Consider the following 26,526-nt stretch of genomic DNA (forward strand, 5'->3'; position numbering starts at 1 on the left):
AGTCATGATCCCATCCTCAATGCCTAGACCTCAGCCAAGATTCAGATTCAGATCCCGGTGACAGACGTGGAGTCCATATCCCTAAGAGGAATACCCTGTAACCTCGTGAAAGTATATGCCGGGACAATCCCCTCAGTCCTTCGGCAAAGGAACCTATAGTCATTTACTCAGGAGACTGTACCCTGGGGAAAAGGAAACAGGCAGAACTGGGGGGATTACTGACACTGGCTGTGAGGGACACTGATGCCCAGATGCCCACAGCACCATCATGTCTCCTATCACAGTGGGGCTTACGGAGGTCAAGGAGTAAACCTGGACACATTATGGCCCACAATGGGACCACTGGATTCACAGACCCAGCCCTGGTTATCTTCCAATTCCCTGAGTGCATAATTGACACTGATGCACTTCTAAGTGGAGTCACCCCCACACTGGGTCCCTAGTCTGTGGAGTGAGGGCTCTCATTGTGCTGAAAGACAAAGGGAAACCTCTGACACTGCCCCCATCCTGGCCAAATCAGAAATCATAGTGTGTCCCAGGTTGGGTCTTGTGAAAGACGCTGAAAGAACTGGAGGGGGGTTGCACCAACGTTAGAGAGCTGAAGGATGCAGGGTGGTGTTGGGGCTATTGTCTCTACGTAATCCAGTAACCTGTACCTGAGGAAGCCTGACGAGGCCTAAAGAATGAACTAGATTACTCCAGGTATGACCAAGTAGGAGTTATCATTGCAGCTTTTATGTTGTCTGGATATCACTGGTAGAGCAAGTGCCCGCCACCATGCCCGGCTAATTTTTTTTGTACTTTTAGTAGAGATGGGGGTTTCACCATGTTAGTTAGGATGCTCTTGATCTCCTGACCTCATGATCCGCCCATCTCAGCGTCCCAAAGTGTTGGGATTACAGATGTGAGCCACCATGCTCAGTTGTGGGGCACTATTTTTTAGGTGACTAACTAGCCACTAAGTAACAAGGTGACAACATTTAGCTACTTTCATCCTGAAAGGGCCAGAGGTTCATCTTCATAGGCTCCTATTCCATGGGTGTTTTCCTGTCCTGCTCTCAGACACTCAGCCAGCACCACTCTCTGGGTGCTGTTGACATTCTTGGTCTGCAGGCCAGGCAGTGCTCCTAGCCCATTACTGCCTGAAAGACCCACTTGGCAGGGAAAGTTTTAGTGTTTCCATGGCTGTGGCTTCCACTAATCCTATCACCATCTGCACCACCCAGAGGCTGCCAGCCACAAGGAATGCTGCACAGGTCTTCTACAGGCACAGCTCAGTGCCAGCCTGGAGGAAGCACTCCGAGGGGTGGCTGCCATCTTTCAAGACATGGTGCATGTTTGAATCAGAGACGTCTCTATGGTGCTGTGTTCTCAATTGGAAAAACATGTGTGTCCACAAATCGAAAGGCAGAAGCAGGTTTGGCTTCATGTCCAATCCCTTAGATTCACCTAATGGGGTATTTTGCATGTTTTATCTTTGAACAGGGTATGAGGTCCTGCTTTCCAAGGAGGGTACCCTTAAAAGGAGACAAAAGACAGCCCACTGAACTACAGATGACGGTTGTCACCAGAGAAGTTTGGACAGTATGTGCCCAGAGACCACCTGGTGAAAAGAGGATTCTCCTCCTCTCCAGGCCCAGGTAATAGACCCTCATCCCCAGGAGGAGGCATGGCTACTTTCACACAATGAGGGCAGAAGTATGTGTGGAAACCAGACATCCACCTGGGGGCCTTCTGGTTCCCCTTGCCTCATTTCAAGTGTGAGCAGAATCATCCAGCAATTCAACCTGAGACAACTTGATTTCAAAGGGCGCAGACCGGTCAGGGCAGAAGGTTTGAGTCACACTCCCGGGTAATCTCCCGGGCCCTGCTCCTGTGCTCTGACACCCTCAGTAGCATTGGTGCTGAGGCTCTGCTTCCCATGGGTTGTACCCAACCAGTGACGGGTCATACCAGTGACGCTAAGGGAGGACATTTCTGGGAGACGGGGACTCCTCTGATGACCAACTGTACCTCAAGGACTCCTCTATGGCCTTGCTTAACTCTCCTTAGATTGCCTGTGGTCTAGGACATGTCCAGTAAACCTTCTCTCCTCTGTCCATCACGCAGGGGTCACACTCACATCTTGGTCTGTTGCCTTTCTCAGGGTAACCTGTTTCCCTCTCTATGTCTTCTGACAGGTGTGCCCCATATAAAATGTTGTAACTTTAATCCCATGATGGAACTTGCTTTTTGGAGTATCTGGACAACAAAATCATTTTCATCTGCAAACCAGTGTACTCTTACTTATTACAATTTGTAAAATCCTTTTGTTTATTCCACTTCTTCTATCTGCATTGGCACCATTTGCTAGTATTTGTATTATGCTTTTGAGTTTGTCAGTGTTCGTGGCTTCAAGTCACTAAATTTGGGGGTAGTTTGTTACACAGCAACAGATAACTCATGAAGTCCTCTTATTTGTCCATTATTCTATAGACGTTAACTACACTTGTTTTATTTCCTCCCATTTTGATAATATTAGCCATATATAGGATTTCTAGTTTCTCAACAACTATTCTTTTCTTTATTTTAGTTTCTTCTCTCCTTTGTTACTTCCCTTTCTCCTTCCTTCTGTCCCTCCCTCCCTCTTTTTCTTCTCTATTTCCACTCAACCTCTCACCCTCCCTCCTTCTCATTCCCCTTTCCTTCCCTTTCCCCTTCCTTCTTTTCTTCTTTCACTTTTCCTTCCATTCCTCCTTCTTTCCCTCTGTTCCTCCATTTTTTCCTTTTTCTTATGAAATTTTCCTAAATATAAAATAACCCTATGTGATTGTGCTATAAGTAAGCATTTTCTGAATCTATATGCCAAAAGTATAATGCCACGGTATATAAGAAACAAGTAAACAATAGGAAGTTATTAACAGAGTCTGAATGAAAATGCCTGCTGTAATTCTACTGCTAAGACAGTGGCTTTTAACTCAATTCCTTCGACGCAGTATTTTGAGAACACCTCATCAAGTATTACACATTTATTGTAAAAGTTTAAATAGCCACAATCACTTTGGAAATCATATTATCATTATCTAGTATGATTAAAGTCCGTACAACGTATCATCCAACCAACCCATCCCTAATCATCCACTCTGGGGGGCTTTCTTACCTATGTGCACAGGAGACAGGCACATTAACGTATATGGCAAATAGTGGAATCAGCCACATATACATCAATAGGAAAGTAGTGAAATTGTGGTATAACCATAAAATGTAAACCTTCAGCAGTAAAAATGAATGAAGACAGTCTCCCACACCACAGATAACTCCTATATGTAATGTGCATCATGGGAAAATAAATGCAGTAGGAATTTGCTGTGCAGGAAGCTTAAAAACCAGCAAAACTAACTGATATTTGGTTTGGGCATATATAAATACTTATTGCACAAATCTTTAAAGAAATACAAAGGTATAATAATCACAGGTTCAGGATGGAGTCTCCTTCTGGGGAAGTGAATGGGCAGCAGACCGGGGGAGCTTTACAGGTTCGGTGTTTTACACCAGTGCTGGGCACCCTGCTAGTTACTTGATTGTAGTTCCTAAATAGAGTTTTCCAAATTAAAGTATACCTGGTTTTTATAGAAATGAAAGAGAAAAGAATTTCAAAGTTCACTACAAGAATCCTTAACAAGAACTACTTACATTTGAAGAAAACCACACAGAATCATACGTGACAGAGAGGACCAGGATGCCATGAAAATGGCCTTGGCTACAAATAGGTCATTTAACCCTTGGCTCACTGGCATCTCTCTAGGTTTTCAATTATACAATGTTCAATCTGCTGTACAAGGTAATTCCATCTTGCAAAGGATCTGATGTTACATTTTACCACACATGAAACTGAATTAAACTTTTACAGAATTGAAAATGCACATCATTGATCAAAACAAATGAAACAAGAAAAGAGTAGGAAGGAATATCCAGTGATGGAATAGCAAATATGAATGGAAAACAGAATAGGACTGCTAAAATGAAAAAAAAAAAAAATTGGAAGCACATAATAGAGTGCTATATGGAATCACAGTGGTGTCCAAATCAGTTCTATCACATCTCATTGATTACCACAACAAAAGATGCTAGTTTATTATAGAATGTCCACCGAATAGCCAGTTTTTGAAAAACAACTTGTTTCTCAATTCGAGCTAACCATTTGGGGCTACGGCATCAAATCGAAGTTATTGGCATCATCTTAAGCTAGATGTGCTGACCAAAGTATGAGATTCACATTTTTGTAAGTGAAAAGCAATTTGATTAGGCAATTTTTCTCTAAGTGAATGCAAGTTTATTAGAGAAGTGAAGAAACAAAAGAACAGCTACTCCATAGAGCAGAGTTGTTTTTTTTTTTTTTTTAATGTAGGCAAATGTTTAGTGAAGATGATATTTCAATAAGAAAATTGGTGCTTGGGGCATATTTCCACTAAATTTGAGACATCTTGGACAAAACAAAGACTTATTTTCAAGGCATTAGTTTTAAGGGACTGAAGTCTTGGAACTATTTGATCTAGTTACTCTATGTTCTCAACTGTGTTAACTCATTGAAGAGAACATTGTTATTTAATAACAATGGTATTGCCAGGAAAAACTTAGAGATACTGTTGTATTTCCTTACTCTGTCTCAGCACCCAAAGCTCTGTGATTCTCAAACTTTTAATCACGAATTTAAAAAGAGAAGCTTATCATGGAATTAGAAAAAAACTATTTTAAAATTCATATGGATCCAAAAAGAGCTTGTACAGCCAGAAGAATCCTAAGAAAAAAAAAAAAAAAAAAAGCTGGAGGCATCAGGCTACCCGACTTAAAACTATACTACAAGGCTACAAAAACAGTCACATAAACCAATGGGACAGAATACAGAACTCAGAAAAGAGACCGCACAACTACAACTATTTGATCTTCAACAAACCTGACAAAAACAAGCAATGGGGAAAGGATTCCCTGTTTAATAAATGATGCTGGGAGAACTGGCTAGCCATATGCAGAGAATTGAAACTGGACCCCTTTCTTACATTTTACACAAAAGTTAACTCAAGATGGATTAAAGACTTAAATGTAAAACCCAAAACTAGAAAAACACGGGAAGAAAATCTAGGCAATACCATTCCGGACATAGGCATGGGCAAAGATTTTATGATGAGATCGCCAAAAGCATCTGCCACAAAAGCAAAACTTGATAAATGGGATCTAATTAAACAAAAGAGCTTCTGCACAGCAAAAGAAATTATCATCAGAGCAAACAGACATCCTACCGAACGGGAGAAAATTTGTGCAATCTACTCATCTGACAAAGGTCTAATATTCAGAATCTACAAAGAACTTAAGCAAATTTACATGAAAAAAACAACTTCATTAAAAAGTGGACAAAGGATTTGAACAGACACTTCTCAAGATGTACATGCGTCCAACAAAAATATGAAAAAAAGGTCAACATCACGGATCATTACAGAATTGCAAATCAAAACCACAAATGAGATACCATCTCATGCCAGTCAGAATGGCAATTATTAAAAAGTCAAGAAACAACAGATGCTGGCAAGGTTGCAGAGAAATAGAAATGCTTTTACACTGTTGGAGGAAAAGTAACTCAGTTAATCCATTGTGGAAGACAGTGTGGCAATTCCTCAAAGATTTAGAACCGGAAATACCATTTGACCCAGCAATCCCAATACAAGATATATACCCAAAGGAATATAAATCATTCTATTACAAAGTTATATGCATGTTTACATTCATTGCAGCACTATTCACAATAGCAAAAACATGGAACCTACCCAAATGCCCATCAATGATGAACTTGATAAAGAAAATATGGTACATATACACCATAGAATATCATGCAGCCACAAAAAGGAATGAGATCAAGTCCTTTTCAGTGATATGGATGAAGCTGGAAGCCATTATCCTCAGCATACTAACACAGGAACAGAAAACCAAACACCACATGTTCTCATTTATAATTGGGAACTGAGCAATGAGAACACATGGACACAGGGAGATGAACAATACACACTGGGGCCTCTTGGGAGAGGGCAGTGGTTGGGGGATCATTAGCAAAAATAGCTAATGCATGCCAGGGTTAATACCTAGGTGATGAGTTGATAGGTGCAGCAAACCACCATGGTACATATTTACCTATGTAACAAACCTGCACATCCTGCACATGTATCCTGGAACTTAAAATTAAATTAAAAGACAAGCTTAAAGAGTTAATGAAAAATAATTAAATAAAAGAAGCCTTTGATTTTGAAAAACCAGAAACAATAGTTTTAATTTTGCTTTTAACATATATTCAAATCCTTTGATACTGTTCCCTTCCAGAGATGCAGCTTAATTCCCTCGCTTGAGTGTGGCTTGGACTTAATGAGGCACTTCTGATGTGTACTGGCTCTGTGTTCCCACCTAAATCTCATCCTGAATTGTCATTCAAATTGTACTCCCTACCTGTTGGGGGAGGGACCACACGGGAGGTGACTGGATCATGGGGACAGTTCCCCCATGCTGTTCTCATGATACTGAGGGAATTCTCATGAGATGTGATGGTTCTATAAGTGGCATTTCCCTGCTTCATTCTGCATTTCTCTCTCCTGCCACCATGTGAAGAAGGACATGTTTGCTTCCAATTCTGCCATGACTCTAAGTTTCCTGGGGCAGGCTCCTCAGCAATGCAGAACTGTGAGTCAGTTAAACCTCTTTCCTTTATAAATCACCCAATCTCAGGTATTTCTTTATAGCAGTGTGAGAATGGACTAATACAACTTCTAACTTATAGAATAATGCTGACATAACAGTTTGTGACTTTGTGTGTAAAACATAAAACTCACTGCAGCTTCCACCTTCTCTCTCTCTCTATCCGCGGGAACATGAGCTCTGGGGGAAGCCAGCTGCTGTGCCAAAAGCAGCCCTGCAGGAAAGTCCACGTGACTGAGAACTGAGGCCTTCTGGGACTAGATAACAAGGAACTAGGCCTTTTCCAACAGCCATGTGACTGATCTGTCTTTCTTGTGAATCCTCAACCCCAGTGAAGCCCTCAGATGATGCAGCCCTTGACAACTGGACTGCAATCTTGTGAGAGGTCCTGAGCCATAAGCACTCTGGGAAACTTCTCCTGGATTCCTAAGCATTGGAAACTGTGGGAGATGATGAATATTTATTGTTTTGAGCTTGGTGTTATATAATTTGTTATGCAACCGTAAATACACAATACATTTTCACAAGACAGGATGTATTATTACACGTTAAATTGCATTTGCTCCAAATGTATCATCATCATCATTATTGAGACAAGGTCACACTCTGTAACCCAGTCTGGAATGTGGTGGCATGATCACCATGCACTGCAGTGTCAACCTCCTGGGGTCAAGGGACCCTCTGATCTCAGCCTCCTGAGTAGCTGGGACTACAGGCATGAACCACCATGCCTCACTAATTTTCTAATTTCTTTGTAGAGATGGGGGTTTTGCCCAGGCTGATCTTGAACTTCTGGAGTCAACAAATCTGCCTCCCCTGCCTTCCACAGTGCTAGGATAGCAGGCACGAGCCACCACATCTGGCCTAAAGTAATTATAAGACATTAAACATGTAACTTGTGTTTTAAAAGGTAAGGAGAATTTCCATGGCCGAAGAGGATGTAGTTTAATATCGTTTACAATGATCACTTTACTTGAACTTCAATTTCCAACTGTGTCGCAATTAAACACAAAAGGAAGATCCAACCCTTGCTAGGCTGATTCTATGATGGCCCCAACAGCCAGCTCGTGGTCATTCACCTTCTCCCAGTGATTCAACCAACTCTAATGTAGGTGCCGCTGTGAAGGGATTTAGCAGATACAATTAAGGGGCTCAATTAGTTGACTTTAGGCTGGGTTTCTTCTGCTTGGACTGTTCTAATCAGGTGAGCCCTTGAAAGGACTGGGTTCTTCCTGAGCATAGAGAAATGCAGTGTGAGAGGCATTCAGCATGAGGGGTTTCCTCCACCGTGGGCTTTGAAAATGAAGGGGCTATGGGCCAGGTGTGGTGGTTCACGCCTGTAATCCCAGCACTTTGGGAGGCCGAGGTAGGCGGAACAAGAGGTCAGGAGATCAAGGCCATCCTGGCTAACACGGTGAAACCCTGTCTCTACTAAAAATACAAAAAAGAAAAAAAAATTAGCCAAGCATAGTGGTGGGCACCAGTAGTCCCAGCTACTTGGGAGGCTGAGACAGGAGAATGGCATGAACCAGAGAGGTGGAGCTTGCAGTGAGCTGAGAACACACCACTGCACTCCAGCCTGGGCTACAGAGTGAGACTCTGCCAAAAAAAAAAAAAAAAAAAAAGAAGGGGCCTGTGTAGGAAAGAATGCTGGTGAACACCAGGAATTCAGCGCAGCCTCCTCGTTCTCTACATTGACAACCAGCAAGGAACAGGGAATTCGGTCTTACAACTGTAAGAAACTGCATTCTGCCACCTCTGTATAAACCTGAAGGAGGATTCCAAATGAAAACACAGCTTTTGGAAGCCCAGAACAGAGATTCTATCCACATCTTGCCCAGATTTCTGACTAAGGAACAAGAAACAGATAAATGGGTGTTGTTTCGCCAGGGGTGGTAGTGCACGAATGAACTGATGAATTGATATGCACACTAGTTACATAAAATAAAATCTTTCTGAACTTTTTCAGTGTTTTACACTTTATAATTATCTGTGATGTAATTTAATACACTCATATTTCATTCATTAAGTCAACAAAAATTAATTTAGTTCCTATGATGAACCAGGTATCCCTTCATATGCTCACGTGCCTGACACTCCAGAAGCTTCACAAGACCGAGGTGGAGCCACTGGAGTGTTTTAAGTGGAGAAATGACACACTCTGACTGACAGGAGCAGGACCACTGTGAAGAGAACAGTCACGTAGCAGGTCATGGGACAGTGCTAGTGTCACAATTCACGAGTGACAGTGTGGTGGGGACTAAGGGGACAGGAGGGTCTGAAGGATGAGAGGGACTGAGGGAAGGGCTGGAGAAGGGGGCGCTGAGGAAAAGGACCAGAGGAAAGAATTCGAAAGCAGCAGAATTCTTAGGTTTCAATACATTGTTTTATGGATTTTAATACATCCATCTACAGAGCCTAGCAGGGTGTCCTTGGCAGTTGGCCTTTAATACCTTATGTGGGTCGCCTAAAAACTAATTGTTTTTATGTTAATCGAGTTTTAAAAATACTAAGTGTTCCTATAAAATATACACAACACGTAGAAGTGCATACTTCCTGAAAACAGGCAGTGCATGAGCACTGGTGTGGGGCATTGTGACTGCACTGAACAGTTGCAACTGTGAGGTGAATAGTCTGTACTGTTTGCGGACATCAGTCTGCAAACTGTTGTCAACAACATACAGTAACACAGTGTGCTACTTTGTATTGAGGAAATATCCTGGACTCACACAGAAACTCAGAGCTATGGAGTGATAGTAAATTTAAAATACGACAAGTGGGAGTCACAGACACATTGTTTGCGAAAGTGAAATTTAGGAGCTTTCTGAGTCCTGTTGTAACGCTTTTGGACACATTTATAAATCAAGGGACCAAGTCATATTTTTTACCGATTAGATTCCTGATCATTCGGGGGTTACCAAGATTCTATTACCCAATATATTTAATAAACAAAGAACAAACTGGTCTCTATTCTCTCTTATGCACTCAGGCGCAACTTTTCCAGATTTAAAAAAAAAAAAGAAAGAAAGAAAAAAGTCTCTATACCTTCTTTCCCAGAGCAAGCTCACTCTCTGGCACCAAGCTCCGTGGGGTGAGTTTTTTTCTAGAAGAGTCCAGGGGGACAGGTAAGGAGTGGGAGGCAGGGAGTCCAGTTCAGGGATGGAGATTCCAGGATGAAAAGTGAAGGGAGAGTGACCGGGCCAATGCCCAGGGGTTCTCCCTGGTTTCTCAGACAGCTCGTGGGCCAAGACTCAGGGAGACATTGAGACAGAGCGCTTGGCACAGGAGCAGCGGGGTCAGGGCGAAGTCCCAGAGCCCCAGGTGTGGCTCTCAGGGTCTCAGGCCCCGAAGGCGGTGTATGGATTGGGGAGTCCCAGCGTTGGGGATTCCCCATCTCCGCAGTTTCTCTTCTTCTCACAACCTGCGTCGAGTCCTTCTTCCTGGATACTCACGACGCGGACCCCGTTCTCACTCCCATTGGGTGTCGGTTTCTAGAGACGCCAATCAGCGTCGCCGCGGTCCCGGTTCCAAAGTCACCACTAACCCACCAGGACTCAGAGTCTCCGCAGACGCCAAGAATGGCGGTCATGGCGCCCCGAACCCTCCTCCTGGTGCTCTCAGGGGCCCTGACCCAGACCTGGGCCGGTGAGTGCGGGGTCGGGAGGGAAACGGCCTCTGCGGGGAGGAGCGAGGGGCCCGCCCGGCGGGGGCGCAGGACCCTGGGAGCCGCGCGGGGAGGAGGGTCGGGCGGGTCTCAGCCTCTCCTCGCCCCCAGGCTCTCACTCCATGAGGTATTTCTACACCTCCATGTCCCGGCCCGGCCGCGGGGAGCCCCGCTTCATCGCCGTGGGCTACGTGGACGACACGCAGTTCGTGCAGTTCGACAGCGACGCCGCGAGCCAGAGGATGGAGCCGCGGGCGCCGTGGGTGGAGCAGGAGGGGCCGGAGTATTGGGACCGGGAGACACGGAACATGAAGACCGCGACACAGAATGCCCCAGTGGCCCTGCGGAACCTGCTCCGCTACTACAACCAGAGCGAGGCCGGTGAGTGACCCCGGCCCGGGGCGCAGGTCACGACCCCTCCGCATTCCCCACGGACGGCTCGGGTGGCCCCGAGTCTGCGGGTCCCAGATCCAACCCGAAGCCGCGGGACCCGGGGACCTTTGACCCGGGAGAGCCCCAGGCGCCTTTACCCGGTTTCATTTTCAGTTGAGGCCAAAATGCCCGCGGGTTGGGCGGGGCGGGGCGGGGCTCCGGGGACGGGCTGACCGCGGGGGCGGGGCCAGGGTCTCACACCTTCCAGAGGATGGTTGGCTGCGACCTGGGACCCGACGGGCGCCTCCAACGCGGGTATGAACAGTTCGCCTACGACGGCAGGGATTACATCGCCCTGAACGAGGACCTGCGCTCCTGGTTCGCGGCGGATGTGGCGGCTCAGAACACCCAGCGGAAGTGGGAGGCGGCGGGTGTGGCGGAGCAGGACAGAGTCTACCTGGAGGGCCGGTGCGTGGAGTGGCTCCGCAGATACCTGGAGAACGGGAAGGAGACGCTGCAGCGCGCGGGTACCAGGGGCCACGGGGCGCCTCCCTGATCGCCTGCGGATCTCCTGGGCTGGCCTCCCACAAGGAGGGGAGACAAATGGGACCAACACTAGAATATCGCCCTCCCTCTGGTCCTGAGGGAGAGGAATCCTCCTGGGTTTCCAGATCCTGTACCAGAGAGTGACTCAGGTTCCGCCCTGCTCTCTGACACAAGGATAAAATCTCTGAGGGAATGAAGGGAAGACGATCCCTCGAATACTGATCAGGGGTTCCCTTTGACACCGGCAGCAGCCTTGGGCCCCGTGACTTTTCCTCTCAGGCCCTGTTCTCTGCTTCACACTCAATGTGTGTGGGGGTCTGAGTCCAGCTCCTCTGAGTCCCTCAGCCTCCACTCAGGTCAGGACCAGAAGTCACTGTTCCCTCCTCAGGGAATAGAATTTTCCACGGAATAGGAGATTCTCCCAGGGCCTGTGTCCAGGATACTGTCTGGGTTCTGTGCTCCCTTCCCCACCCCAGGTGTCCTGTCCATTCTCAAGATGGTCACATGCGTGCTGATGGACTGTCCCATGACAGATACAAAATGCCTGAATTTTCTGACTCTTCCCATCAGACCCCCCCAAGACACATGTGACCCACCACCCCGTCTCTGACCATGAGGCCACCCTGAGGTGCTGGGCCCTGGGCTTCTACCCTGCGGAGATCACACTGACCTGGCAGCGGGATGGGGAGGACCAAACTCAGGACACGGAGCTCGTGGAGACCAGGCCTGCAGGAGATGGAACCTTCCAGAAGTGGGCGGCTGTGGTGGTGCCTTCTGGAAAGGAGCAGAGATACACCTGTCATGTGCAGCATGAGGGTCTGCCCAAGCCCCTCACCCTGAGATGGGGTAAAGAGGGAGATGGGAGTGTCATGTCTCTTAGGGAAAGCCGGAGCCTTTCTAGAGACCTTTAGCAGGGTCAGGACCCCTCACTTTCCCCTCTTTTCCCAGAGCCGTCTTCCCAGTCCACCATCCCCATCATGGGCATCATTGCTGGCCTGGTTCTCCTTGGAGCTGTGGTCACTGGAGCTGTGGTCGCTGCTGCGATGTGGAGGAGGAAGAGCTCAGGTAAAGAAGGGGTGAGGAGTGGAGTCTGAGATTTCTTGTCTCACTGAGGGTTTCAAGCCCCATGTAGAAGTGTGCCCTGCCTGGTTACTGGGAAGCACCATCCACACTCATGGGCCAACCCAGCCTGGGCCCTGTGTGCCAGCACCTACTTTTTTGTAAAGCACCTGTTAAAATGAAGGACAGATAGATCACCTCGATTACGGTGGTGATGGGACCTGATCCCAGCAGTCACAAGTCACAAGGGAAGGTCCCTGCTGAGGACAGACCTCAGGAGGGCAGTTGGTCCAGGATCCACACCTGCTTTCTTCATGTTTCCTGATCCCACCCTGGGTCTGCAGTCACACATTTCTGGAAACTTCTCTGGGATCCAAGACTAGGAGATTCCTCTAGGACCTTATGGCCCTGGTTCCTTTCTGATACCTCACAGGACATTTTCTTCCCACAGATAGAAAAGGAGGGAGCTACTCTCAGGCTGCAAGTAAGTATGAAGGAGGCTGATCCCTGAGATCCTTGGAATGTTGTGGTTGGGGGCCCATGGGGGAGCTCACCCAGCCCACAGTTCCTCCTCTAGCCACATCTCCAGAGGGATCTGACCAGGTCCTGTTTTTGTTCTACTCCAGGCAGTGACAGTGCCCAGGGCTCTGATGTGTCTCTCACGGCTTGTAAAGGTGAGACCCTGGGGGGCCTGATATCTGTGGGGTGTTGGGGGGAACAGTGGACGCAGCTGTGCTGTGGGGTTTCTTTGACTTGGATGTATTGAGCATGTGATGGGCTGTTTAAAGTGTCACTCCTCACTGTGACGGATGTGAATTTGTTCATGAATATTTTTTCTATAGTGTGGGACAGCTAACTTGTGTGGGAATGCGAGGCAAGGTTTGTTCACGCCTTCTCTTCGTGACTTGAAGAACCCTGACGTTCTTTCTGCAAAGGCACCTGAATGTGTGTTCCTGTAGGCATAATGTGAGGAGGTGGGGAGAACACCCCATCCCCGTGTCCACCATGACCCTCTTCCCCACGCTGACCTGTGTTCCCTCCTCATTTATCTTTCCTGTTCCAGGGAGGTTGGGCTGGGATGTCTCTATCTCTGTCTCAACTTCATTTTGCTCCCATTTTGCACGGAGCTGTAACTTCTTCCTTCCCTATTACAATTAGAACCTGAGTATAAATTTACTTTTTCAAATTATTATCATGAGAGGTTCATGAGTTAATTAAAGTAGAATATTCCTAAAATTTGAGAGACGAAATAAATAGAAGACATGAGAACCTTCCAGAGTCCACGTGTTTCTTATGGTGATTTGCTGCAGGGGAGGATAGTAGGTGGGGCTGTGCCTAGTTTGTGTTCCAGCCACCACGGGCTTTATGTGGTCACTGCTTGGCTGAATCATCTTTGCTTCTTCATTGTCCTTGGCCCTTCAGTAGAACCTTGTCCCACCAAGACCTGTGATCACAGGGAGTTGGATGTCACCTAGGGCGGTCCCTGCATACAAATCTCCTTGTGGTATCAAGAGATAAATGTTCAGACCTGTCCAGATCTTGCCCTCCTCCCAGGGCTCTTTCCTGGATTGTATTTTCCACCTTGTCTCCAATCATTTTAATGGAACCAGATTCTGAAATTTGCAGAGAGGATGGGTTCCCTAGTTTCTCATCATAGGTAATTTTCTGTTGGAGCTCCTCTTCTGCTGTCCTACTCATCTCCCTGCCCTGAGTTGTAGTAATCCTAGTGCTGGCTCCAATCCAAACTCAGGGATGTATAAAGCAGAGTCTAATTTAGATTCATATGTGGTTGGAAAATTGTACCCATAGGCGAGGGTTATTGTTCCTGAAGAGAAAAATATGGTTGTGTGCTGCAGTGTGCAGGAGGGTTGGTGTGGGAGGAGGGGGAAGGAAGGGAGGACGCACAAGCAGCCCTGGGAAGAAAAGCACTGGCGGCATCGATGTTCACATGAAATGATGTTCTTTAGCTGCCACGAAACATTATTTTTCCTGAGGCTACATTAATAAAAATATTGGCTTTAGAATAGGGAGGTGCTCTACAGTGATCATTATTCCACTGACATTTGTTGTCTGCTAGGGATATGACTGCATTTGCATTTAGAAAGCAGCATTAAAGTCAAAACAGAAAAATTTCTGGCATTGTGGTGCATACATTCTAGATGGAAGCTTGTCCAACCCAAGGCTTGTGGGCTGAATGTGGCCCAGGACAGTTTTGAACGTGAGGAGTTTTTGCTTCTCTGTGGCAGACCTGAATCCTGGAATGAGTGCACCCACCTCCCTCAGGATCAGGAGTGAATGCTTTAGGAACACTCCTTTGCAGTGACCTGCAAAAGATAGAGGGCACAGTTACTGTGAGAACCCAGAGTAGCAGCCAAGGGGGCTCTGCCCTCAAGGAGTTGTGGGGAAGGTTAATAAAAGATGGTGTCCCAGGGTCAGACCAGATGGGCAGCCAGCGAGGGCACTGCTTCATATCTATGATGAGAGTGCAAGAATTGAGGAGCAGGAGGCCGAGGGTGTTTGACCAAATACAAAGTCATGATCCCAGTCTCAATTCCTAGACTTCAGCCAAGCTTCAGATTCAGAATCCACAGTGGGGCTTAAGGAGGCCAGGAAATAAACCTGGACACACTATGGCCCACAGTGGGACCACTGGGTCCATAAACCCAGTCCTGGTTTTCTCCCCATTCCCCACATGCATAATTGGCCTTCATGCACTGGCAACTTGAGTCACCCCCACACTGCGTACCTAGTCTGGAGAGTAAGGGCTCTCATTGTGCGAAAGCCCAAAGGGAATCCTCTAAAACTTCCCTCATCCCAGCCAAGCCAGAAGCAATATTGTGCCCCAGGTGGAACTTGTGGAGGGTACTGCAGGTAGTGTAGGGGTAGCACTGCCATTAGAGAGCTGAAGGATGGGGGGGCGGGGGGGGGTTGGGATTGCCTATTATCTCCATATAATTCAGCAATCTGTCCCTGAAGAAGCCTGATAAAGCATGAATGGAATTTCTCCAGATTTGACCAAGTAGGAGTCCTGATTGCAGCTGCCATGCTGGCTGGATATCACTGCTTGGGGAGATTAATAAGGCCTCAGGTACATAGCAAGCAGCTGTGGATTTGGTGAGTGTATTCCTTCCCATTCCATTTAGAAAATGGATATGGAATGATTCACATTCACATGGGATTTTTAGTACATGTATTGATAGCTTGCCTCAGGGCTACCTTAACTCCTCAACCTTCTATAAATATCACCTTAAGAGTCCTGGACAAATCAGACATATCACAGAATACTAAATCTGCTCATTTCATTGGCAATATCACATAGATCAGGATGGAAGCGAAAGAGGAGGAAAGTACGCTGAATTCCTTGGCAAAACATGTGCCCTATGGAAGGTGAAGATTAACCTTACAGAGCTTCAAGAGTGGACACTGCAGTGAAGTTTTATGAGTCCAGTGGTTAGGGGCATGCAGGGCTCTCCCCTCCAAAGTAAAAGTCAAACTTGCATCTTGTATCCTCACCAGAAGGAAGGACGCACACTACCCAGCTTCTCTGGGTTCTGTTAACACCACATTCCACATCTAAGTATATTGCTTTGGCCCACACTCTGGGTGATATAGGAGGCAGCCAGCTATGAGTGGGGCCTGGACAGGAAAGGACACTGCCGCAGACCCAGGCTGTGGTGCAGTCAGTCACCATCCCTCAGACCCCTGGCCCTGGAAGTGGCGGTGTGGGGAAAGATGCAGGATGGAGCTGAACCAAGCATCAGTGGTGTCCCGTCCCGCGGGATCGGCAATGTAGGCCCTAAAAGAGGGAGTGGGAACTCGGGGGGACAAGAGACACGAGAAATGGAGACAAGACAGTATCCTGATCAATCTCGTTTATTGGTGGCAGTGTAATGCCTTATATAGACCGGCAGGGGCAGAGGTTGGGCCAGGGCGATGATGGTGGCCCTGTGGTGGGCGTGGCCAGGTAGGTCTCGGTTTCTTCGGTCGGAGGTCATGTTGCACCTGCGCTGTCGGTTGGTAATTTTCCCGGGCACGGGATGGCGCCTGCGCTGTAAGTTGATCATTTTCCCGGGCGCGGGAAAATGGGTGATGAAGAACCCGGAAGAGCGCCATTTTGTACTGGCGTATGAGACAGCAGAACAGGGAAGAAAGTAAATCTAGGGAGGAGGCATAGAGTGGAAGCGTATAGAGCTCAGGCGTCAGTCGTCAGTTATAATCGCTATGGCCGGGCCACGCAGCTCCGGACAAGTGGGAGAGTCAGAATGGAGGGCCTGTGATCTGGAGTAAGGCCACGGAATCCACAGCATGCTCCCTGTTAGAAGTAACTTTTAGCATACTACTGACCCTGATAAGATAGAATGCTTGATCATGGGACACCAAGCAACCTGTGATTCCAAGTGCCCGTGTGTATTGGCTTCTATGTGACCCACAGAGGCATAGATGGGACAGGCTCAGCGGGGTCTATCATGAGATGAAAATGGTCATGTGGGTTGAGCCTCAATTCCATGTTAACACCCACAGAAAACACCCAGCCCTGATGTGGCCCTGAATAACCAAACAAATTGAAGATAAATTGAAGTTAGCCAGCCGGCATCACAGATCAGCCCAGGTATGACAGGAAGCACTGATAAGTGGATAAACACAGTGGCAGGAATGAGGCTACAAGTGGGTCCAGCAGCACTGACTCCCCCTTACCAAGGACCGTCCAGCTGCTGCTTCCTCTGAATACTCTGCTTATGAGCATTACAGAATAATGATGGGCCCCATAGGGCACTGTTTCTTCAGGTAACTGACTAGCCCCTAAGTGACAAGTTGAACAGCTTGAGCCCCATCTATCCTGGAAGGACCAGGGGTTCATCCTCACAGGGATAGGCACCTATCTGATGTGGTGTGATTTTCCTCTCTGTGTTCAGACCCTCAGCCAGCATCACTATCTGCATTCCTGATCCACTGGCTCAGAATTTCAGTACATTTTCTGCCCACGGGACACACCTCAGAGGGAAGGGGATGAAGCGTGGGCCGTGACCATGGGAGCCCCTGGTCATATCAACACCTGCACTTCCCAGGGGCTGCCAGCCACACAGAGTCATGGACAGGTCTCTACAGGCACAACTCAGTACCAGCTTAGATGAAACCCTCTGAGGAATGGGTGCCATCTTTCAGGATGTGGTGCATGCATTGAATCAAACACGTCTCTATGGTTCTGTGTGTTCACAAGTAAGAATATATGGGTCCAAAAACCAAAAAGTCGAAGCAGGTGTGGCTCCATGTCTCATCCCTTATATTCACCACCAGGGTGATTTTGCACTTGTCATCTCCAAAATCTGGACTCTGCAGGGTAGGAGGTCCTGGTTTCCCAAAGGGGGCACCCTGGCAAGGAGACAAATGGGAGTCCATGGAACTACACATTTTTGGGGTCCGCGTGTTTCCTAAACAAAGGAATGAACACACAAGACAACACAGGACAAGACAAACATGGCGGCCGCCCCGAGCAGCATGCTCTGCTTTATTTTATACACGCTTGTGGAATTTTACTACGTCACAAGACACGAGTTGTTTTTATGACACAAGTTGTTTTTATGTCATGAGTTGTTTTTCTGACCTTTCCCTAACTTTCTGAGTTCTCATGATGCTTAAACATTAACCAGTTCCCAGAGTCTGCTGTTTGCGGCTGACTCTTTTGTTCTTCCTGTTTGCAGAGAAGAAACGTCATGCTTTGTTTGCAAGAGCATAACTATCGAGAACATCTCGTTTACGAGCACGTGGTCCTCTACACACATTTTGGTTGCCCCCACGGAAGTTTGAATAGAATGTTCCCAGAGACAAGCAGGTAACAAGAGGAGGAGGCAGGGCTGCTATCACACAATGAGGGCAGCAGAAGTGTGTGGAAACCAGAGGTCCACGTGGGGACCTCCTGGTTTCCCTTGTCCCATTGTTAAGTGTGAGCAGAAATATCCAGCATTATTTTAATCTTATGCTAAAAGTATAATGCTATAAATTGTAGAATAAAAGTAAAGAAAAGGAAGCTATTAATGGAATGTGAAAAAATGCCTAAGGTGATTCTGTAGCCAAGACAGTGGTTTTTAACATTTAATCTCCACCTTCAATTGAATGTTTTCAGAACACCTGAGCAACATGAGCTCTTTCCCATTCTTGGTACAAGCACTTGGGAAATCAATTAGCCTTATCTAGTATGATTAACATCCATGCACCAAATAATCCCACCATCTGCTCCTGATCATATACTCTGGGGATATTCTTGGCTATGTATCCAGGAGACATGTACACCAATGTTTATGGCAAAAACTGGAAACAATCACATATACATCAATGGGAATTAACAAAATTGTGGTATAATCGCAAAAAGTAAAACTTTAGCAGTAAAAATGAATGAAGGTGGGCACGGTGGCTCACCCCTGTAATCCTAGCACTTTGGGAGGTCAAGGCGGGCAGATTGCCTGAGATCAAGAGTTTGAGACCAGCCTGTAATCCCAGCACTTTGGGAGGCCTAGGTGGGTGGATCATGAGGTCAGGAGATCAAGACCATCCTGGCTAACACGGTGAAACCCCATCTCTACTAAAAATACACACAAAAAAATTAGCCAGGCATGGTGGCAGGTGCCAGTAGTCCCAGCTACTCGGGAGGCTGAGGCAGGAGAATGGTGTGAACCCGGGAGGTGGAGCTTGCAGTGAGCCAAATCTCCCCACTGCATTCCAGGCTGGGCGGTAAAGTGAGACTGTATTTCAAAAAAACAAAAAAAGAGTTCCAGACCAGCCTGACCAACATAGTGAAACCCCGTCTCTACTAAAAATACAAAAATTAGCCGGGCGTGGTGGCAGGCGCCTGTAATCCCAGCCACTTGGGAGGCTGAGACAGAAGAATCGCTTGAACCAAGGAGGCGGAAGTTGTAGTGAGCTGAGATCATGCCCCTGCACTCCAGCCTGGGCAACAAGAGAGAAACTCCATCACAAAAAAATAAATAGGGAAATAAAATAAAATAAAGAATTAAGAGGAAAAGCACCATCCTGCATCAGAGATAACTCTCCTACACATAACGTGCATCACAGAAGAATAGATATAGTGTGAGTTCTCTGTATGGGGAAGTCAAAAAAAAAAACAGGTCAAACTGTGATTTGGGTATATATATACTTATTGTAAAAATCTTTAGTGACAGTGCAAAGGAATAGTAAATACAAGACTCAAGACAGAGGTTCCTTTTGGGGGATAGGATTGGACAACAATCTAGGGAGGCTTCATTGGTTCTATCTCTTATGCCAGGAGGGGATGCCCAGGTGGTTAGTTACTTGATCGTAAAACTTTATTTATTTGTTTAGTGTTGCTCTTGTCGCCTAGGCTGGAGTGCAGTGGTGTGATTTCGGCTCACTGCAACCTCCGCCTCCTGGGTTCAAAGGATTCTCCTGCCCCAGCCTCCTGAGTAGCCAGGATTACAGGCACGCACCACAACTCCTGGCTAATTTTTGTATTTTTAGTAGAGACGGGTTTCACCATGTTGACCAGGCTGGTCTCAGACTCCTGAGTTCAGGTGATCTACCACTTCGGCCTACCAAATTGCTGGAATTATAGGCATGAGCCACCGCTCCTGGCCCACAAATCTTTAAAGTGGCATTTTTCAAAATGCACCTTGTGTGCCTTTCCTGATTGATTATTTGGAAATTCCTTTATATTATAAAGGAATATACCAAAGTTCACCACAAGGATCCTCAGCGATAACTACTCATGGTAAAACAAAGCCGCAGCTGGCTGGGTACGGTGGCTGAAGTCTGTGATCCCAGCACTTTGAGAAGTTGAGGCCGGTGGATCTCGAGATCAGGAGTTCGAGACCAGCCTGACCAACATGGTGAAACCCCGTCTCTACTAAAAATACAAAAATTAACTGGGTGTGTTGGTGCACACCTGTAATCCCAGCTACGCAGGAGGCTGAGGCAGGAGAATCGCTTGAACCTGGAAGGCGGAGGTTGCAGTGAGCTGACATTGTGCCACTGCACTCCAGCCTGGGCAACAGAGGGAGACTCCATCAAAAAAAAAAAACAAAAACAAAAACAAAACAAGCCACAGCCAATTGTAAGGAACCATGTGACAGAGAGGACCAGGATGCTATGAAAAATAGCCTTGGCTAGAAATAGGTCATTTGATCCTTGGCTAATTGACAGCTCTGTACATTTTCTGATATACAATATTCAATCTGATGTGCAAGGCAATTGTATCTTGCAAAGAATTTGAGAATTTGAAATGTTGCTCACATAATTAAACTTTTACAGAATCGCAAAAAAAAGCATTGTTGAACAAAATAAATTAAATGAAAAGACAAGGGAATAACTGGTAAGGAAATGGCAATAAGAAAAAAAACACAAAAGAGCTGCTTCTAAAGCACCGTTAGAAGCACAAAATAACTGCATTTTTCAGAATCATACTGCAGTCCAAATCACTTCTACCACATCTAATTTAAAAACATAGTGAAAGATGTTAAACTAATTATAGGATGTCCACTGAATAGCCAGTTACTGGAAAATATTGTTCCTAGACTGGAGTTAACCATTTCTGCCTACCACATCAGACCAAATCATTGTCATGATGCTAAGCTAGTGTATAGACAGAGATGTGAGACTCACATTTTTCTAACTGCAAAGCACCCTGATTAAGCAAATATTTTTGTAGACGCTTGAGTCAGAAAATTTGCATTTTGGGCATTCTTAAACTGCATTAGAAACTTCTGAGGAAAAACAAAGGTAGTTATGATTGTAAAAGCATTATTGTATGGCACCAAAGTCTTGGGACTCTTTGATCTAGCTACTGTATTCTCTCAACTTTGTTGCAACTTGTCAAAGAGAATATTAATATTAAAGGCATTTGCAAAAATTCTGAGATCTTGTTGTATGTCCCTTCTCTGTCTCAAATTTTTAATCAACACTTTACAAAAAAGAATTTTACAGTATGAAAGAAAGTTAGTCAGATACAAGAAGTATTTGATGTACAAAATCCTGAAACAATAATGTTAATTTTGCTGTTAACATGCATATAAATTCTTTGATTCTCCTCCTTTCCAGAGGTGCAGCTTCATTCCCTCCCTGTGAGTGTGGCCTGGACTTAATGACTCACTTCTAACTGACAGAGTAATGCTGACGTAATAGTCTGTGACTCTGGGTGTAGAACATAAAACTCATGGCAGCTTCTACTTTGGTTCTCTCTTTCTCTGGGATCATGAGCCCTGGGGGCAGCCGACTGCTGTGTCATAAGCAGGCCTGTGGAAAGGTCCATGTGACTAGGAGTGAATAATAAGAAGCTGAAGCCTCTTCCAACAGCCATGTGAGAGATTCCTGTGTCTTGTGAACTCCCAGGCCCATTTGAACCCTCAGACAATTTAGCCCTGGATGACAACTGGACTGCAACTTTGTGAGAGGCCCTAAGTCAGAAGCATTCAGAGAAACCTCTCCTGCATTCCTGACCATTGGAAGCTGTGCCAGATGGCAAATATTTGTTGATTTGAGCTGCTAAGTTTGAGGTGACTTGTCATTGAACTTTTTCATTTGCTCTAAATTCATTATAAGATACTAAACATGTCATTTGCTTTTAATATTTAATAAAAATTTACATGGCTATATAAGATATATTTTATTATCATTAACAGTGATCTATTTTTTTATCTTCAATTTGTATGTTCTATTTAAACACAAAAGGAAGATCCAGGCTAAGCTAGGCTGATTCTATGATGACACCCCAATAACCACCCTTGGTTACTCACATTACCCCAGTTACTCAGTTGACACTAATGCAGGTGCTGCTGTGAAGGGGTTTTGCAGATAGATTTCAGGTCCCCAGTCAGTTGACTTGAGGATGGGGATTATCCGGCTTGGACTGTCCTAATCAGGTAAGCTCTGAAAAGGACTGGGTTCTTCCTGAGAATAGAGACTCATCATGGGGAAAGAACACTGGTGGCCAATAGGAATTAGAAACTCTCCCCACTGTCTACTCTGATAGCCCGAAGGAAACAGGTACCTTAGTCCCACAATTGCCAGAAACCAAATTCTGCCAACAAGCTCCACATAAGCTTGGGGGAGAATCACAATCTTAAGTGAGCACACAGCATTACAAAACCCTGAACAAAGAATCTATCACACTAGGCCTGGATTTCTGATGAAGGAAATGTAGACAAATAAGCGGGTGCTGTTTTAAACCACTAAGTTTGTGGTAATTGGTTATGTACTAATAGAAAATTAATAAACAGATTCAATAGCTAAACATATGACATGTTCTCCACTGGAATGAGTTTATGAACTGATATGCACAGTAGTTGCATAAAACCAAACGTTTCCTAACTTGCTTTGCATTTTTCATTTTGTGATTTTTGTGTGATGCAATTTTTAACACAATCGTATTTCATTCATTCATTCAAGACAATTAACTTAGTGCCTACTATGTGCCAGATATGCTTTTATATTCTGCAGACACAACTTTGATCAAACCAACCCAAAGCCCTTGTGCTTATGCCTTCCATTCTAGAGGCTTCTTGAGAGTGAGATGGAGCCATTGGAGGGTATTAAGTGAAGAAATGACACAATCTGACTCACATTAGCAGGATTGCTGACCATTGTGGGGGAAACAGCCATGGGCAGCAGGAGAGGGGACAGAGCTAGGGCCACAATTCAGTAGTGACAGGGTAGTGGAGACTAAGGGGAGAGGAGGGCCTGTGGGATGACAAGGACAGAGAGAAGGGCTGGAGAGGCAGGAGGTGAGGTAAAGGAACAGAGAGAAAGAATTCTAAACCGATGGAATTCTCAGACTTAAACACAGTGTTTTATAGATTTTTAATGTATTTATCCACAGAGCCTGGCACAGTGTTACTTACAGCTTGGTCTTTAATACATTCTATGCGGCTGTCTAAAAACGAATTGCCTCCGTAAGTTAAATAGGTTAAAAAAGAATACCAAGTGTCCCAATAAAATACGCACATAGCTTAGATATGAATAATTCATAAAAATAGGTAGGTGCATGGGTCGGCCACTGTGGCTCATGTCTGCCAATACCAGCATTGTGGCAGGCTGAGGATCGCTTGAGCCCAGGAGTTCAAGACCAGCCATAGCAACATAGGGAGACCTCATCCCTACAAATATTTCTTTTAGAAAAATTAGCCAGGAGTGGTGGCACAAGCCTGTGGTGCCAGCTACTTGGGAGGCTGAGGGAGGAGCATTGGTCTCATGATCCCAGGAGGTCGAGGCTTCAGTGAGTCATGAGCGTGCCGCTGTACTCCAGCCAGGGCAACAGAGTGACACCCTGCCTAGAAATAAACAAACAAACAAACAAACAAAGGCAGTTCATGAGCACTGGTGAAGGGCACTTTGGCTGCATTGAGCACTTGCAATTTTGAGGTGATTAAATTCTGTCCAGGCTCCTGGTTGCAATATACGGTAACACGTCCTTTGTATTGAGATGTCCTGGACTCACACACACAAAGTCAAGACTATGAAATAAGGATAATTTAAAAATACAGCACACCAGAGTCACAGATACATAGTCTGGGAAAGTAAAACTTAGCTTTGTGAGTGCTACCCACTGTAGCACAATCGGAGACCCACCCCGAGGCTGCAGACCCGAGGAGACCCTTGACCCGACAAGAGCCCCAGGCGCCTATACCAGATTCCATTTTCAGTTCAGGCCCAAATCCCCAGGGGTTAGTCGGCTTAGAGGCGGGGCTCAGCGGCCTGGACTGTCAGCGACCACGAGGACAGGGTCTCACACACTCCATTGTGTACACAGCTGCGACCTGGACCCGGACTGGAGCCTCCTGCGCGGGTATGAACATATCCTATGACGGCGCCAGTTACCTCGTCCTAAACCAGTAGCTGCGCTCTTGGACCGCAGCGGACAGGGCGGCTCAGATGCCCTGGCGGAGGAACATGCAGAGCTGGTCAAAACCTACCTGCAGGGAAGATGGGCGGAGTAGCTCAGCAAGGCCTTAAGAATGGGAAGGAGACGCTGCAGTGTGCAGGTACCAGCGGCCAAGGGGGGCCTCCCAGATCTCCTGAAGATTTCCCCTACCCACCTTCTAAAAGGAGATTAAAATGGGACCAGCACTAAAACATCCCTCTCCCTCTAATCCTGAGGAAGAAGAGTCCTCCTGGGTTTCACATCCTACACCAGAGAGTGACTGAGGGCTCGCCTTGCACTCTGGGACAATTAAAGGATGAAGTCTCTGAGGGAAACAAGGGGAAGACAATCCCTGGAATACTGATCAGCAGTCCCCTTTGACCCCGCAGCAGCCTTGAGTACCAGGCATTTTCCTCTCAGCCTTTGTTATCTGCCTCACACTCAATGTGTATCTGTTGGTCTGATTCCAGCTCTTCTGAGTCCCTCAGCCTCCACTCAGGTCAAGACCAGAAATCTCTGTTCCTGCCTCAGACACTAGAACTTTCTAAGGAATAGGAGATTATCCCAGGTTCCTGTGTCCAGGCTGGTGTCTGGGTTCTGCGCTGCCTTCCCCTTGGTGTCCTGTCCATTCTCAGGATGGTCACATGTATGCTGCTGGAGTGTCCCATGAGGAATGCAGTGCCCGAATTTTCTGACTCTTTCCCTCAGATCCCCCAAAGACACACGTGACCCACCAGTCCATCTCAGACCATGAGGCCACCCTGAGGTGCTGGGCCCTGGGCTTCTACCCTGTGGGGATCACACTGACCCAGCAGCAGGATCGGAAGAACCAAATTCAAGATGCAGAGCTTATGGGAACCAGATCTACAGGGTATAGAACCTTCCAGAAGTGGGCAGCTGTGGTGGTGTCTTCTGGAGAGCAGCAGAGATACGCATGCCATGTGCAGCACGAGCACTCACCCTGCCAGAGCCCCTCACCCTGAGATTGGCTAAGGAGACGAATGAGGGGTCATGTCTCTTCTCAGGGAAAGCAGGAGCCCTTCTGGAGCCCTTCAGCCAGGTCAGGGCTGAGGCCTGGGGGTCAGGGTCCCCCACAGTCCCCTCCTTTCTTAGGGCCATCTTCCCAGCCCACATTCCCCATTGTGGGCATCGTTACTGTCCTGGTTGTTCTTGGTGCTGTGGTCCCGGGTGCTATGGTCGCTGCTGTGATGTGGAAGAATAAGAGCCCAGGTAGGAAAGAGTTGAACTCCTAGTTTTCTTCTTCCATTGGTGGATTTCAAGCCCCAGATGGAAGTTGGCTCCTTTCCTGCCTAGTTGTGAGGCACCATCTCCATGCACATTTACCCTGTTCAGATGCTCTGTCAACTCTTACTCTTTTGTAAAGCACCTGTGATATTGAAGGACAAATATATCACCTTGATTGTGGTCATGGGAACCTGACTCCCAGCAGTCACAGGTCAGGGGAAGGTCCCTGCTGAGGACAGACCTCAGGAGGACAATTGGTCCAGCTTCAACACATCCTCTTCCCTCAGTTTTCCTGATCCTGACCTGGGTCTGCAGTCACAGTTCTGGAAACTTCTCTGGGATCTCACGGCCCTGCCTCCTCCCTGGCCTCTCACAGTTTGTTTTCTTTCCACAGATGGAAAAGGAGCAGCCGTGCTCAGGCTTCATGTAAGTGTGGTAGGGGTGGGAGAGTGATCCCTGAGATCCTTGGGATAGTGTACACAGAAGCCCATGGGGGAGCTCACCACCCCACAATTCCTCCTTTAGTCACATCACCTGTGAGCTCTGAACAGATTTTGGTTTTGTTCCACCCCGAACAGGAACTGTGCCCAGGGCTCTGATGTGTGTCTCAAGGCTTATAAAAGTGATACCTTAGAGGGCCTGAAGTGAAGGAGGAGTTGGGGCAGATGGGACACAACTAGGCTCTGGAGATTCTTTGATTTGGAATATTTCAGTGTGTGTTGGGCTGTTCAGTGTCACCACTTACCATGACTGACTTGAATTTGTTCATGACTACTTTTTTCTTTTCTAAGACTTCCTTGTGAGGGACTGAGATGCAAGATTTGTTCATGGCTCCTCTTTGAGACTTCAGGGGCCTCTGGCTTCTTTTTCTGCCAAGTAGGCTGAATGTGACTATGTCCCTGGTAACAGGTGAGAAGTGGGGATACCAGCCAACCCTCATATCCACCATGACCCCTGATATCATTTGAATCTATGTCCCCACCCAAATCCCATGTCCACTTGTAATCCCTAATGGAGGTGGCACCCGGTGGGAGGTGATTGG

The 26,526-nt window shown here is 46.6% G+C and overlaps 1 protein-coding gene and 1 pseudogene across 3 annotated transcripts in view; one reads left to right on the forward strand and one right to left on the reverse strand.

Moving 5' to 3' along the window:
• The window catches only part of LOC126953102 (patr class I histocompatibility antigen, alpha chain G-like), a 230,601-nt pseudogene that overhangs the window by 146,274 nt on the left and 57,801 nt on the right, over positions 1-26,526 (reverse strand). The gene's annotated exons all lie outside the window — the stretch shown is intronic.
• On the forward strand, positions 10,237-13,304 carry LOC126953081 (patr class I histocompatibility antigen, A-126 alpha chain-like). Of its 2 annotated transcripts, none has more exons than XM_050788429.1 (8): positions 10,237-10,359; positions 10,490-10,759; positions 11,002-11,277; positions 11,867-12,142; positions 12,245-12,361; positions 12,789-12,839; positions 12,982-13,029; positions 13,198-13,304. In XM_050788429.1, the coding sequence occupies exons 1-8, from the start codon at positions 10,293-10,295 to the stop codon at positions 13,209-13,211; spliced, it is 1,119 nt and encodes a 372-aa protein (XP_050644386.1). In that variant the 5' UTR covers positions 10,237-10,292; the 3' UTR covers positions 13,212-13,304. The 2 variants fall into 2 exon arrangements, with proteins under 2 accessions (XP_050644386.1, XP_050644385.1); XM_050788428.1 differs by having other exon boundaries at positions 10,278-10,359; positions 12,807-12,839.

Source organism: Macaca thibetana, chromosome 4 (genome assembly GCF_024542745.1).
Source record: "Macaca thibetana thibetana isolate TM-01 chromosome 4, ASM2454274v1, whole genome shotgun sequence".
NCBI classification, from domain to species: Eukaryota; Metazoa; Chordata; class Mammalia; order Primates; family Cercopithecidae; genus Macaca; species Macaca thibetana.

Bases quoted from the DNA above. Each gene is read 5' to 3' on its own strand.
- LOC126953081 (XM_050788429.1), top strand. From the start codon at position 10,293: ATGGCGGTCATGGCGCCCCGAACCCTCCTCCTGGTGCTCTCAGGGGCC. The intron at 10,760-11,001 runs GTGAGTGACCCC...GGGCGGGGCCAG, and splicing joins CTACAACCAGAGCGAGGCCG to GGTCTCACACCTTCCAGAGG. The intron at 12,362-12,788 runs GTAAAGAAGGGG...GATACCTCACAG, and splicing joins GTGGAGGAGGAAGAGCTCAG to GACATTTTCTTCCCACAGAT.